The 13,746-nt window shown below is 36.8% G+C and overlaps 1 protein-coding gene across 1 annotated transcript in view; it reads left to right on the top strand.

The window, feature by feature from the left end:
* TBCD (tubulin folding cofactor D) overlaps nt 1-13,746 on the top strand; it is a gene marked incomplete at its 3' end in the record, with an annotated part of 106,669 nt that overhangs the window by 79,018 nt on the left and 13,905 nt on the right. Inside the window, exons 21-25 of the mRNA XM_010288713.1 lie at nt 1,275-1,335; nt 2,858-2,880; nt 9,824-9,855; nt 11,989-12,051; nt 12,480-12,556. Coding sequence (XP_010287015.1) covers nt 1,275-1,335; nt 2,858-2,880; nt 9,824-9,855; nt 11,989-12,051; nt 12,480-12,556 — 256 coding nt within the window. The remainder of the gene's footprint in view (nt 1-1,274; nt 1,336-2,857; nt 2,881-9,823; nt 9,856-11,988; nt 12,052-12,479; nt 12,557-13,746) is intronic.

Here is a 13,746-nt window from a genome sequence, read left to right on the forward strand (position 1 = left end):
CTTCACATTTTATTCAGTGACGTTCTAAACTTAAGTCTGATTTCATCATCAGGAAAGTGAGATCATTTGCTGCCTTACTTGGAGAGTTCAAAGTTATCATTTAAATATAGGTTAAACCCCCTTTCCCCATAAGTATGATGTCTTTCTGGTGAGGGGACAGTCTTTTGTCTTCAGTGTTAGAGAAGTAGCTCCTCAAGTAGCTGGTTGAGTTGGACTGATTTAATTGTTGCTGCTGAACACTGGTCCATATATATATGTGTGTGTGTAAACACACGTGTGTTACAAATAGTTGATGTAGTGAGAATAATTGACAAAACTATTTGGAGATGTCTCTGCTTTAATGGGATTAAAGAGATGAGTCATTCACCTTTTGTTTCACAAGAATCACTTGTGAAAAATGGTCAAAAAATCTTAATTGTAAAGACTAGAATTTGGAAGTTATGTTAGCACTAGAATTTTCTACTAGCATGACTTAAACTGGGATGAGCCACTGTTTAAGGTCAAGGCAATGGAAAATAAGAGTCCAGAGTGCAAACTTCACTGAAAATAAATACAGTTCTGCAGGAGTCATAAATACATCTACACAAAAGAAACATGTTTTAAAAAAACAGGCAGAGTTTCTGAGTAATTTTGGTTCTAAAAGTTGGATAATTACTCTCTGGTTAACCTTTTTCATTTTACTTCTGAGAACATTCTGATGCAGTCATACAAAGGTATCTAAAGCGCTGACATACGATGTTTAACGTCATTGTACAAGCGAAAGATACTGAGATGAAATCAGTAACATATCAAAAGCATGCACTGATTTTTATGGCTTTAATTATTGACAAATAGGAATTGTATTTGCTGGCAGTTTCTATCAAAGAATTTCTGTTAATCTTAAGAGTTCCTTTTCAAATAAGTGGAAAAGTTAGACACACAGATGCAGAGCATTTTTAGTAGTGGGATACTTGGAGTTGATGGAAAAATCACAGAAGTTTTGGAGTCCAAAAATACAACTGAGCTGAGAAGGGTCACTGGTATATTACTGATTATAATGTTATTAGTAAGTGACGCTAAGTTTTTATAGTCCTTTAAGACCGAGTTTGCTACATGATAAGGAAAGAACTTACTATGTTTGCTGGACTATTTAAACTTAAATATTGTGTATTTCTGTTGAGCATAATTTAGAAATCAAATGTTTTTCTGTTTGAAAGTACAGTGAAGTCATGGAAAAAAAATTACTTAGAGCATGATTAGGAAACGAGTCTTAAAAATTTTTTATACCTTTACAGATCTATAACATATTATTTCAATGAAAAATCATTGGAGGGACTGAAGCAAATCCATCAAGAGGTTTGTAGAGAGTATAAATGTGTCTTTTAATCTGGTATTTTGTATTCTTTTTAAACAAACATTTACAATTAAGACAGCTGTTCTCCACCCTCCACTTCCCCTTGCCGAAAGTAGGGAGTCTCACAAAGACAGGTTTGGACGCACACTCCAGACAGTCTGATAGCTGGATGTCCTTGACCCTGTGTTTTACTCCAGTATAATTTTGTATTTGGTCCCTTTCTGTTCTGTCAGCTTCTTAGCTAAGCCACTTCCTCTGATGTGTTACACTTCTGAAATACTGCATGGTGTTTTGCTTTGTTTTTCTTCCCCTTCTGTTTCTTCTCCCTTTCTGTACCTACTGACTGGCCTTGCAGATAGATGTGTGGCTGTTGCCTTAATGTGCCCAGGCTCAAGAGAGATCTCCTAGTGGGTCCATTCTCTGTCTTTTCTATCCTTTCTTTTTTTACTTTAGTGTGATTTCATTGATAAATCCTTGCATCCATAATTTACCTAGCCCTTGAAAGTCATATTCTGTATTTCAACTGAGGGATTGAATTTGTCTCTACTTAGGACAAATTGAAGTCTTGTCCTGTGTATAGCAATTTAAAATGCTTCTATGGAGACAATTTTACCTAATTTGTCCCTTCAATTTTAAGTCATCCCATGCTGTTGTTTTTTTTCTTTTGGCTCCTATTTCTTCACCTTATGGAACAGACAATACTTCAGTGTTCAGGCTCCTACTCGTTTTCTGCAGTACCTTTAGTCCCAGTTCTGATGTTAGGCTTCACCATTTACCCATTATGCTTTAAAGTACATAGGTGCTTCCTTAATGCTTCTGTGCATTAAGCTTAAGCTGCTGCTAGAGGTTGAAAAAGCATTTGTCCTTGTTTAACTTTCTTATGTTGAAAAGCCTGAAAGCCTGATCAGTAGTATCTGTATTGTTATAATTTTTTATGATAGTTTCCAGTTTCTGTTGTCTGTTGTTATAATTAATCTGCAAGGTTGGTGTAAACTCTTTCTTTTTAAAAATCTGGGGTTTCTGTGTTTTTACTACATAGAAATTTGATAATCTCTGATTTTTTGGGGTGGCCTATTCTAATACTAACAATGAGATAAGATTTCTTCAGTCACATTTGAACTTCTGTTTAAGTTTTTCCTGTTTAATCTGTAGCTAACAAAGTTATTTTCATTTTCCAGCCAATGCAGTGTATCATCATTTTAAAAGGGCCAGCTATGGAAAGCAAATGTTTTTTAAAAAGCCAGACTAGCTTCCAGGGTACATGCAGGAGCAGCTAAGATTTGGAATTAAGAAAGTTAGTGCTTTATGAATCTGCTAAATTGATTTATTTTTTTTAATGGAAAATTCAAATGGATATAGAGAGGTTTTTAAAAAATATTTTTCCTTTTAATTTTATTTTTAAAATAGTCCAAAGCGTTGCATAGTTAACAGTATATAGACATTGCACATGAGAAGGAAAAGTAAAAACAGTTGTATCAAACAAACTGCTAATATTTTTTTGGTTGCTTCCCCTCCCCCCCCCAGCTTTGCAGTCGTCAATTGTACAGGTAAGAAAATGGATGCAAAAAAATTATTTTTCATATTGGAAAGTATCATTTAGAAGTAACGAATATGGTAGGATCCTAGGGTTTTGGGTTTTTTGTTGCTTGTACAAGTTAGTTGCACCTACCATAGACTGCCAGTCTGGCACGGTTTATCAGAATGCAAGTACATGCATCCTTTTGGCTTTGTCTGCCTATTACAGAGCCTGATGTCGTTTTATAGTGGTTGTGGTGTTTAGAGAGTGTGACTCACAGGCGTGTTAGATTAATGGGAAAGTGGTAAGTACTGCTCTCAATATTGTGATAGAGACAGTTGAAGAAAGGAAAGAATGTGAAACAGAATATGCTCACTAATCTGTGGCTTCCGCAGTGTGTAATGGATTTCTTTCCCATTATTCACCTGTACTGTAGTACTTGTAAGGTTCAAATAGGTCTGTAGAAATGACCTTTAACTAATAAGTTAATGAGTGTGTGTGTGTGTCCCCTTTTTTTTAAAGGAGCTTCTATCTAAACTCTAGAATTACTGTCTTCATTCTGTGCGATGAGTAGGCCAGGAGTATTACAAAAGGTTCAATACAATTTTTCTACTCTTGTGCCAAAAAAAATACAAATGAGTTTTCACAAAGTTGTTTTTCACTTCCTATTTATTGAAGCTTCCAGGAAATAAAGGGGAGTTTACCTAAGTAACTGTTAAGTAAATGTGAATTAAAACTGGTATGTGACTTCAGGGTTTGTTCCTAAATGTAAGGAAATCAAAACATAATTAATGACTTGCATTCCCTAATGATTGTGTATGCGAATGAGGGATTTTTTTCTGCTTTAACTGACAAATTCTTCAAGCTTTTGGGCTGTTTAGTTCACTTCTTTGCACTTGACATATCTGAAAACAGTAAACCTTCAGTAGTTTTTTGTGTAACTATTAATTATTTTTAAGAATTTTTATGTAAGTTTTTGTATCCTGAAACTTTCTGAAAAAATGTTAAAATCTACTTGTTGAGGGTCGTACATACTGATGTGAAGCTTCCACTCCAAAGTCAGCTTGTACTGGTGGATGGTTTTAATGCTGATACTGTATATTAGTGTCTTTGTGGGTGGCTGTCTTGGCTCTCATAAATTCTTTAATGTCAGGGTGGAGCTTGGGTGTAATTTGTTTTTGTCATAATGTGCACTTCTTGCATTTAATGGTATTTATAAGATGCCTACAGAAATGTTTTCATTCTAGATAAGACTTCTAATTCAACTCCAAACAAAATTGATTCACTGCTTGTTTACTTTAATACTTAGGCTGAGACAAAGATGTCTACTATAATCCATATTTTAAAATATCGGTATGCATAAAATATTTTAAAATAGGACAAGAAAAATAAACTAGGTTATAAAAACAAACCAGCAATTTGAGTATTGCTGGGCAAGCATTTAGTGAAACAAGCCAAACTTGTTTCGTGATGAGTAATTATTGCACATAATATTCCAAAGATTTCCATTTGAGAAATTGCTACTGGGAATTTTCAGTGTAACAACATCTTGTAGGAATGTTGAAAACCTGTGCATTTTATTTTTGTTTTGGGTTTTAAACTATTGTAACAAAAAGCAGCAGGCCACATGTCTCAGCTCTTTATTAGATATTTTGCTTTCACTTCTGGTAACGAAATAGCTGTCTTTTTGTGGACCAAATGGTTTTTAATGTGTTGACCAAGCTGTTTTCAGAAATTGTGTTGGCCTGTGAGAAAGGAAAAAGGAAGTCAAGTGTAAAAATGCTGTGTTGTTTTTGTTTTTTTTTTTTTAAGTTGTAAATTTATGAGTATTAAGCTGGAAAATGGGTTATAAATTTCTTGTCTAACGCTTAGGATTCCATTGAATCTGTAAGCACCTCAAGTCGAAAAAGCCAAAGTGCTGCAATGGAGACCTTCATTTAACTAACCATCTTACTTCGTTTATTAGCTCCTGTAATGTCTTTAACCTGATTTTGAATGATCACCATGAATTATCCTTCAGACAGGATAGACTCCAAATTTTGAGTTATACTGCACAGTCTCTCAATTTTGAGTATACTTGAAGCAATCAATTTGCTTATGCTAATTGTATAAAATTCTGTCCTCTACTGTATTAATTTTTTTTTTTTTTTAAACATGAGTATCTTTCGGTCTTCCTGTATAAGTTCTTTTCTGGGCTTACCATAGTATGCTGAAAAAGGGGAAGGCAAGTCCAGGCACATCAGTGTGTACTTCCTTCCATTAGTCTTGATTCTGACACATTGGATGCACTAGTTCTTCTGGAGGAGCTGGTTGGTTTAAGCATTTGCATGTGCACTTCCAGTTGAGTATTGCACAGTGAGCCTGATTTTCTGTATTAAATGGGCACTAGTTATAGCAAGTCGTATGCAAACCATGCCACTTAAACAGAGTATTTGTGCCTGTTTTGTGCTATATGGGTTATAATATAATATAGAGTTATAAAAATTGAGCTATATTTTATTTGCTTTAAACATCACTTTCATATATAAAACTTAAGACCAAAACATGTGGCGTCTATTGCCTTAAGCTGTCTTACTTGGGATAGGAAGTCAGTCTGCCAGTTTAAACAGTGTTAATGGTCAGCCTTATTTATATTAGGCTTCCACGGAACCAGCATGGTTAGTATCTTTTTTTTTTTTGTAGCACATATATTTTTGTAGTGCATCTAAGACCTTGTACTAGTTCTCAATATGAAAAGTCCTCAAAAAAAAAGATTAATAGTAGTTCTGTTAAGATTCTTTAAAAATGCATCATCTGATACAAGGTTCTTGAATGGATATTCAGCTGAATAGATGTTCAGAATTAATTTTCTTTTTTCTCCTTTCTCATAGCCAGTCTTGAGTCTGATAATACAGGTCTTAATACACAGAGTTGGGTAACAAGATAATTTAGGGACAGATATGGAAGTGCTGCAGATAGATATGCTGGGCTTCTTCCAGGTATTTGCACTGCACTTCTGTATTTCAGCAAATGTTGTATTTATTGGGCCTTCAGGCTTCCCATCCGAGCTGGATGTGACAGGATGCCCAGTGTTAGCAACTCCCACACCGGATGATTCAGTTGGTGCAATGTGCTGCATGCCGAGTTTTGCTCTGATCTCATTCTTGTAGCATATGGAGAGACGGGCTGCGTGTATTACATGGTCAGCTATGTGGGATGAGCAATTTTAGGTTTTTAGAATAGTGGCCAGTGTAAGTTGGGCTGTCATGTTCAGAGTTTCAGCTTTTCCAAAAGAGGAAGGTAGCCCGTAGGTGTTGACAGGTGCTAGGCAAGAGAGAAACTCATTTCAAAGACCTTTAAGGTTGCTACTAATCTTGATGGTTTCAGGGCAAATGTGTTTCTTGGCAGTCATCTAAGTCAGAGAGTTTTTTAGGCATATTAACTTAATCATCAAATAATTCCAGCCTTGCAACAAAGCTCATCCTAACAATTCTTCCAAGTTTAAATTCTGTTTTCCATCCAGTAGCATGGTGGGTCTAGGAGATTGTGCTATACTGTGTTCTGAAGAGTTAGAAGGTAAAATTCTGCTGCTGCTAATTGAAGTCACTGGGAAAACTCTTACTCATAGATTTCACCTGCAGTCTTCTGGTGTTAGAATACCATATAAAACGTGTATGGTCAGCATATGAATTTACAGTAACCTAAAAATAGGTGTTTGTCAGCTTAGTGTAGTTTTTTCTCTGCGTTTTCAAGGGATGACCTTAAGAGCTTTATTAAATGCACAGGCTTTTTTGTCTATGCTCAAAGGTTTCTCTTTCCTCCTCTGTGTACCTTGTGATAAAGCCATTTTGTACTTCCAAAGTCCAGTAAGTGTACAGACTGGACCTTTTAAGATATCCAAATTCTATATGGGACAAAGAGTTCCCATGGAAAATAATTGTTTACTATTCATATGGAGATGAAAATCATTATTCACCAGGTGTTCTGGAAATGGAGTATTTGCAATTGAATCTCTTCAGCTGTTCCAGTAGTTTTAGCTTCAGATGTTTATGAAAACATAGATGCTGTTCAATTCTAAACAGCTTCAGTTACTGTTATTTTTATAATCTTAAAGATGAATTCTGAACTTCTCACAAAAAGTAGGTTTTAAATAATTTAAAAGTCTACAAAAAGTAACTTGAACTTCTATATGCACTGAAAACAGCACTGTCATTGGTTCTGATTCAGGCCTACATAATTTTAAAATAGATACCAGCATTCGTAGGTCAGTAATCTTAATTACTACAAAAATCTACAAGGGATTACACTTTTTGATTATATTTTCCACAAATAAATTGTGACTCATCCTAAGATGTTTCTAGGAGAGAAGCATTGCTGTGGAACTGCACATAGGAAGGAATGCTCAGGAGCTCATGGAACCTGGGCACTGCATCAGTCAATTTACAAATTGAATTAATAATTAAACTTTGAAACGGGTACATCTAATAATGTGATGCAACTTGTGGATGTGTGTTTGGAAGAAAAAAGAGAGAATACTGACTGTACAGCAAAATTCAGAATCTCTGGATTAGGTAGATCCGTATCTTTTTAATTTAGTGAAATACTGTGGAGTGAGATAAAGTTAATAGAAAGATGCACATCATGTTTGACAAACTAAGCACTGACTGAGGAAAGATCTCGGATTATGATAGAACTCTCCGTTCTTAAAGTTGAAATATGTATGAGCTGTGAAAAGGGGAAAAAATTTTAGATATATTGATGACATACTTGAAAGGCAAGAAATAACTTGAAAAGTTTTGCGGGGAAGAACACATAGTATCACAGTGCCTTCAGAGATAGAGTTGATTATAGTTTCTGCGTTAGGTGTAAATCTTACTATGCAAATCACTGTCACCGTTCTTCATTCTTGCACAGGGACAACAATCCTCAGTGAAGCTCTAAACTCTGAAATTAAATTGAGTTGATGTAATGCCAAAGGAAGGGATAGCTGTCAAATTATTAACATAAGAGTAGCTTTAAGTGGCCTGACTTCCTTATTGGCAGCGTGAAGAAGTGGAGAAGAGCAGCCTTTATGACTCAGTTCTTGCTTTGTAGTTTGAACAGAAGTTCATATCTGAATCCTTGCATCAGCAGACTCTGTTGCACACCAAACAAATTTACGAGATCATTACTTTATACTCATTTGCAGCAAGACAACAGACAAAAGGCAAGGAATGGGTGAGGACAAAATGAAGGGCAAAAGAAACGTTGAAGAGGAAGCGAGCCTTGCCACATCATTCTTCTCTTTTTGCTGCTGTCCCAACTCCTTGCATCACTTCTTTGGTTTTAATTTAAATTTTTTAGAAGCTAGAGAGCAGACAACATGGCAGGAAGGTGGGGTAGATAATACACAGACCTTATCAGCATGGGGCTGTGGAATCTGTACTTGCTTCCTATGATGATAAACTGAACTGTGGATTATTATATTGAGCTTAATATATTGATTGTGGAAAGGAAAAGTTTCCCAATAAAGGGAGTGCTGGTCTATGGCAAACAAGAATATTGTGGAGTTGGCATCTCTGCATTACCTGAAAAACCAATGAAAATGTTGAGCAGTCAAAAACCCAGCACATGTTGAAGGAGGCACTTACATGTATGGAATGGAAAAACTTGTTTAAAATGTTGAGGCTTTTGAAGCTCATATAAAAGGATGAATTGGAGAACAAAGTTCTAAGAGTTGTTAGGGTTGCTAAGTTTGCCTTGTGAGCACAGCTACTAATTTTATTGTGGGGAGGGAGGAGGAGAGGAGGGAAGAAAAGGTTTAAAAAAAAAAAAAAAAACAACCAAAACCCAAAACCAAGCAAATAAACAAAAAAGCCTTTGTTGTTCCTGCCTCTTGCTGGGAGTTTCTGCCAGAGCATGGCCATACAAACAGGTGATTAAAGGCTTGGCACACCTCAGGGAGGAAATATTCCAGCAGAAATGAAGGGAAACAAGAATAAGGAGCCGAGAGAGGGAATATCCAAAGGAAGGGCAGGGGTCAAAGGTTCAGAAAATGGAAAAACTAAGCCAGAGAGGGTGACACTGAGCAGAGCACCCCGAGCAGTGCTCACAGCACCTTGGGGATACCCACGGAACCAGCAGACACTGCTCGGCGGGGTGAGGAGATGTTTCTCTGCCCAGAGACATGAGAGGCTGAAGAATGGGAACAGGCCCTCTCATTCCCAGGATGCGTCTCCCTCTCCCACTTTCTGCCCAGTTCAGACTTTCTCCTCCTCGTGCTGTCAGGGGCGAGGTTATTGTTCAGATGGGATAACTGGGCTGGATGAGCCTGAGGTCTGAGCTGGTGAGACCATCCTTAAGTAACACGCACTTCCTTCGGGAGGGTCTGAAGCATCTTGAACCACTTGTTTCTCTCCCTTTTCTGATGTGTTTGAAGTTTTTACCCCCTCGCTTGAGGGGATGAATGCAAAATCCCCTGTGAAAAGCAGAGGGTGAAGAGAGAGGGGTGAGAAACCTTGCCAGAAAAGTAAACCAGTTAACATTTGTGAAAATGGGAACTGGTAAGTGAAGTTTCTATTTAATGTTCCAGAGATGAAGATTTTGTGAAAAAATTGCATGTAATTGCTTTTCAGTTGTGGAAGTCAGAAGCTCATAGAGGCTGTATGACCTGTGGCAAGTCCCACAGGTTTGGAATGCTTCTGAAGCAAGTGAAAAGAAAAGCAGAATGGACTTGACGGTCTTTTATTATTCGCATTAAAAATTAGAAAGACCGGGACCGCATTTTTGCAAGAAGTTAAATATTCAGGAGGGTTTTGTATGAATCATGCTGAAGTCAAGACAACAGTTGCTTTTAAAAGAAGTATTTTAGAGTTGGTCAAATACAAAACTGCAGGTATTTTGTGATCTGCTTTCATTGTAAAACGTTTTTGAGGGTTTTTTTGTTGTTGTTGCTAGGCAGTGCACTCAGATTGCTTGTGGTAGGTTATTCGCTGACGGCTGTTTCTGCTTTGCAGGGGTTTAGGTGGAGAACTGATGAGACCAGCTGGTAAGTATCACAGCTGAGGTGTGAAAGCAGAAAATGTGCAGCAATGAATTCTTCTGTTTACTTTCTTACAGTTTGTTTTGCATACATTGTGTTGAATGCATAAAGCAAATATGAAAGGTAATTAAAAAAACACAAAGTTTGAAAGCCAATCACAAGACACGTATGCCAGAACATTGCTTGCCAGCACAATTGTGAATAACCCTGTTTGTAAGAATTGGAGAGAGTTCTTGGTTTTGTGTCACACATTCTCTCCTTCCATTGTTGCACACAGTGACATTTCTTCATGGTTGAATTGGTTTCCTTCATTGATTTACTCAGATTCCTCCCTGGAAGAGATATGATCTGTCCATTAAGACAGATGCTGTCTTGTAACTAATGATTTTATCACGATACGTATGTGCGCAAAGGTGAAGAATAAAGACCGTATCAACAACAGTTTGTGGGAAGGGTGGTACCACAGAAAAGATGATGGTTTGTTCACATGGGTGTTGAAGATAGTTACATGCTGAACCACTATAAAAAGGAAGGGCATTGCAGGAAAAAGTAGCCATCCAGGTAGCCTGGGTGGATAAGGAAATGATGCCGACTTGAGTTTCCTGCTCATGTGTTGAATGAAGGAAGTGCTACATCGCAGATTCCAGCTTTGAAGATGTGAAGCCATCCAAACTTAGTGGGTAAAGGAGTTTCAGTACCAAGCTGGAGGGGTAATCAAATAGAAGGAGTGAAGAGGGCAAGGGGATTTCTGCAGTCTTGAATGAGTTTACAGTCTTGTGACATGATAATGCAGGCTGAAAGAATAGGTAGTTTTGTGTAATATGTTTTAGCTTTTAAGCAGCTGAATATTTCATAGTTTTGGAGAAGTACCAATGACAGTATTTTGGCATGATACAGTTGTGTAGGTGGAATAAGAGAAGAATTGAAAATGTTCCACAGATTGCCTGCATGTCTAATGAAGATGATGGTCTCAACCACAATAGAGCATAAAAGAAGTGTGGAGAACTAAGGAGGAACCCTAAGAGACTTGGGTTTAGTCACATTGTACTTAACCTTGTCTGTGAATAAATATTAGAACAAAGAAGCTGACAGACAATATTGAATGGAGTTTGAGCACAAGGAGCCTGATTGTGTGACATTACCATAGTGAGGACTGAATTCAAGAGTGGATCTGGAGCCCAGAAAGTTGATTATAAATGAAGATGATGATGAACTGTGTACAGAGCCTGGAGTAAGATTCAAAGATTAAGTTGTGGGAGGAGAGGAAAACAAAAAGGTGGCATTATATGGTAGCTTGTTCCATCCTCTCCCTCTTCTCCACCAACCCTCCACCAACTCTAAAGCAGTCAGATAGTGAGTATGGATGTATACACATCTGTTTTACTTGAACCAGGAGGTGGAAGATAGTGTATTCCCCAAGTGCTGAGTTTTCATTTGAGCAATGCAGTCAGTCTATTCTATAGTAAAGGTTTGCAGTGTTTACTGTGTTAATCTCTATTCCACAAAACAGCATTGAAACACTAAAAAAAACCTACTTCAAAAGTGGTTTTGTAAGCTTAGAACTCATTTAGGTTTATAGATTTAAAATAACGAGGACTTAAATATTAAAATGACATTTTCTTGTATTCCAAGTATCAAAGGAAATAAAGCGTCATCCAGTTTTGTAGCTCCTAGCTCTGTGCAGTGAACAGATGACACTCCTTGAAGGTCCAAAAAAATGCTAATAAGAAGTAGGAAAACCTTTGATACATATTTGAATAGTTTTTTAAGTGTCTGTAGCATTATCCTGTCCAAGTTGGTTTGCTATCAATGGTACTACATAGCCGTTCACAGACTGGTGGCCAATATGTACATATGCACCTTAAATGGCAGAGCGGGAGAAACATACCACCAAATGATGGGTTGCACGAATGATGGGACTAACTCATGTCAGAGAACAGTTACTGCATAGTATCTTTTTTTGGATGTAAGAATCACAAGTGTAATTTCTTTCCAGTTTCACATATTTTACATATTTTGGACTTTGCAAATTTTCTTCAGTTTAAAATCACTGCTAATGTAACTTGATGTGGTTGTAGCTTCAAAATTGCTGCAATTTCTCTTTTTATTTATCCAGTTATCACATTTATTTTCTTACAGTCTGCACTTTAATTGAAAAGTTGTCACTATCAAAAATGCCATTTAGAGGAGATCCAGTAATTGGTATGTCATATTTTAAATAACCTTCCATTACCTTAGTAGTTATTCATTAAGCTAAAGTATTAACGAATTATGTTTTTCAAAGAAGCAATTTAGCAAGGTTGGGTGGCCTAACAAATAAAAAATCTGAAAAGGTACACAAATACTGCAACAGATGGTGATGTTATTTGAAGGTTTGTTTTGTAGCTGTTCAGTAATTTTTTTTTTCCTGTCAAGTTTTCAGCATCACCAGATGCAGTGTTTGCACTATGTATATTGTAAACCAAACCAGAATAGCTATACTACTTGAGAATCACAACCTTGTATGTTTTGGAAAACCAAGGAAATACATTATTATGTATAGTTGCTGATCTCTGTAAAAAACAAAAAGAGAATGTTGAACTTCAGAAAGTAAGAAGAGTTAATACCATTTATGCTATTTACTATTTCAGGTGGCTGGCAGTGGTTAATAAACGACAGTCTAAGAAGTCTCCCTCTTGTTTCAAGTGCTGCACGACAGCATATAAAGGTACAATAGTCCCTCCTTCTTCCTGTGGTCACACTAAATACAGAATTAGAAATATTTTTGCTTTCTGTCGCTGGATTATTTTCCATGGAAGCCAGTTGGGTCTTGAATGTTTTCCTTAGATTGGTAAGAAGGGTTTTTTGTTTGTTGTTGTTTTTTATTTGAATTCCTCAAAATTCAAATGGACCTTTTTGATAATAATTGAACAGCTATCACAAAGGTTATTCTTCGAAGTACACTTGGACGAAGTAATTGAAAGGTGCTGGCATTGACAGTGGGCTGGTGGTGCGTAGTTGCTGATGGTTGCTTGAACCTACTTGCTCTTGGCATCTCGGTTACGTTGATGTGCTGTTTTGCTTCTATTTTGGTGTACCTGTAGTATGTGTAGGATATGTTGATTTTGTTAGTTTCAGAGAACTTTTGTGAAAATTAAAAAGAATCTCTGGATGATGTCCTCAGGCCTTATGTACTGAGGGCATATTTGTTAACAGAATATTGCTGTGATCAACCAGAGTTTTTCAGGAAAACTTTTGCTTTTATTTCTCACTATCCTACTCTGATTTGATTGGTAATAAATCAAATTAATTTTCCTCAAGTCGAGCCTGTTTTGCCCATGATGGTAGTTGCTGAACAATCTCTCCCTGTCCTCATCTCAACCTACGAGCCCTGCATTATATTTTCTCTCCCCTGTCCAGTTGAGGAGGGAGTGGTAGAGTGGCTTTGGTGGGCACCTTGTGTCCAGGCCAGGGCCAACAACCCACCACAAGGTCCCTTCCAACCCAAACTATTCTATGATTCTATGATCTACTGCAATTAGATAATTCTGTATATTTTGCTACTATAATGTCTGTGGTAGTTAGAATATTATTTAGATGAATAGTGGTTTTCTTTCAAGTCCTTGATGTTGCATAGAGAACATGTCTGAGGTGTCTTTGAGGGTAGAATTAATAGGCTGTACAGGATTCCTGCGTTATCGTTTAAGATTTCTTGTACCCAGAAAACATGAGTATTAATAAGGATTATTGCTATTAGTATGGAGTGAACAGTGCATAGTTTTTGTACACTCTCAAATTTATTATAATTTTGGTCAGCGTTATTGTTATTAGCCAAAAAGTATAATTCAACCATAAATTTTATGAGAAAACTTTGTTACATGCTTTTTGAAATAGCAGCTGTGTTAATTTTGTGTTCTA

This window comes from Phaethon lepturus, unplaced genomic scaffold, assembly GCF_000687285.1.
Source record: "Phaethon lepturus isolate BGI_N335 unplaced genomic scaffold, ASM68728v1 scaffold22060, whole genome shotgun sequence".
NCBI classification, from domain to species: Eukaryota; Metazoa; Chordata; class Aves; order Phaethontiformes; family Phaethontidae; genus Phaethon; species Phaethon lepturus.